An 877-nucleotide genomic window follows, 5' to 3' on the forward strand; every position below is an offset into this window, starting at 1 on the left:
GAAAAAACGCATTCAATGTTGTTTTTTGGTGTCTAGCATCCGCTTAAATACCAATTTTAATATTAGATAATTAATATAAAAACTAAAAAGTAACAATATGGTCATACAAATAAAAGAATCATGTGGACGAGGATGATTGTTTTTGTTTCATAGTTTCATTACCTGATTCTTTTTCAATTAAAATTTCGAAATTTCTTTCAGGTGAATGAGACATACAAATTAAATTAATTTTTTAGGAAATAAAAAAAATTCAACACGGTATTCAGTATTCAGAAATGAAATGGTATTGCTGGATTTGCTTCTAGAATAAAAGACCTTGGTAATAGTTTTCCCACATTTTCCCCTGAAAGCCCTTGACGCTGTCTAGTTCTTCTCCAATACCTATCTCAGTTTCCATTTAAGCCCTCCAAAGTTGACAAATTCACTCTCTCTCTCTCTCTCTCTCTTCCCAACAACTTCAAAACAAAAACCTTTCCCATTCAAAATCCCCTTCTCTTCAATTTGTTTTCTCTCTCTAACAACAAAACACAAGTCACAGCCCTTTCCATTCGATTTGCCTTCATTCTCGTTCCTTTCACTTTGTTGTTGTTGTAGAGGGGGTTTGCGTGAGAGAGGATGGGGCAGCAATCGTTGATCTACAGCTTCGTGGCGCGTGGGACGGTGATCCTGGCGGAGCACACCGACTTCAGCGGCAACTTCACCACCATAGCCTTCCAGTGCCTTCAGAAGCTCCCTGCCTCCAACAACAAGTTCACTTATAACTGTGATGGCCACACCTTCAACTACCTCGTCGATAACGGATTCAGTAACCGCCACCTCCTTCTTCATCCTCCTCCTTTTTCATAACTGCCTTTTTTGCTTTTCCGATTTTGTGCCT

The 877-nt window shown here is 39.0% G+C and overlaps 1 protein-coding gene across 1 annotated transcript in view; it reads left to right on the top strand.

Moving 5' to 3' along the window:
- LOC107625537 (vesicle-associated membrane protein 722) overlaps positions 566 to 877 on the top strand; it is a gene marked incomplete at its 5' end in the record, with an annotated part of 4,234 nt that continues 3,922 nt past the window's right edge. Inside the window, 1 exon segment of the mRNA XM_016328189.2 lies at positions 566 to 805. Within this exon segment, the coding sequence (XP_016183675.1) occupies positions 616 to 805 (190 nt within the window).

Source organism: Arachis ipaensis, chromosome B02 (genome assembly GCF_000816755.2).
Source record: "Arachis ipaensis cultivar K30076 chromosome B02, Araip1.1, whole genome shotgun sequence".
Taxonomy (NCBI): Eukaryota; Viridiplantae; Streptophyta; class Magnoliopsida; order Fabales; family Fabaceae; genus Arachis; species Arachis ipaensis.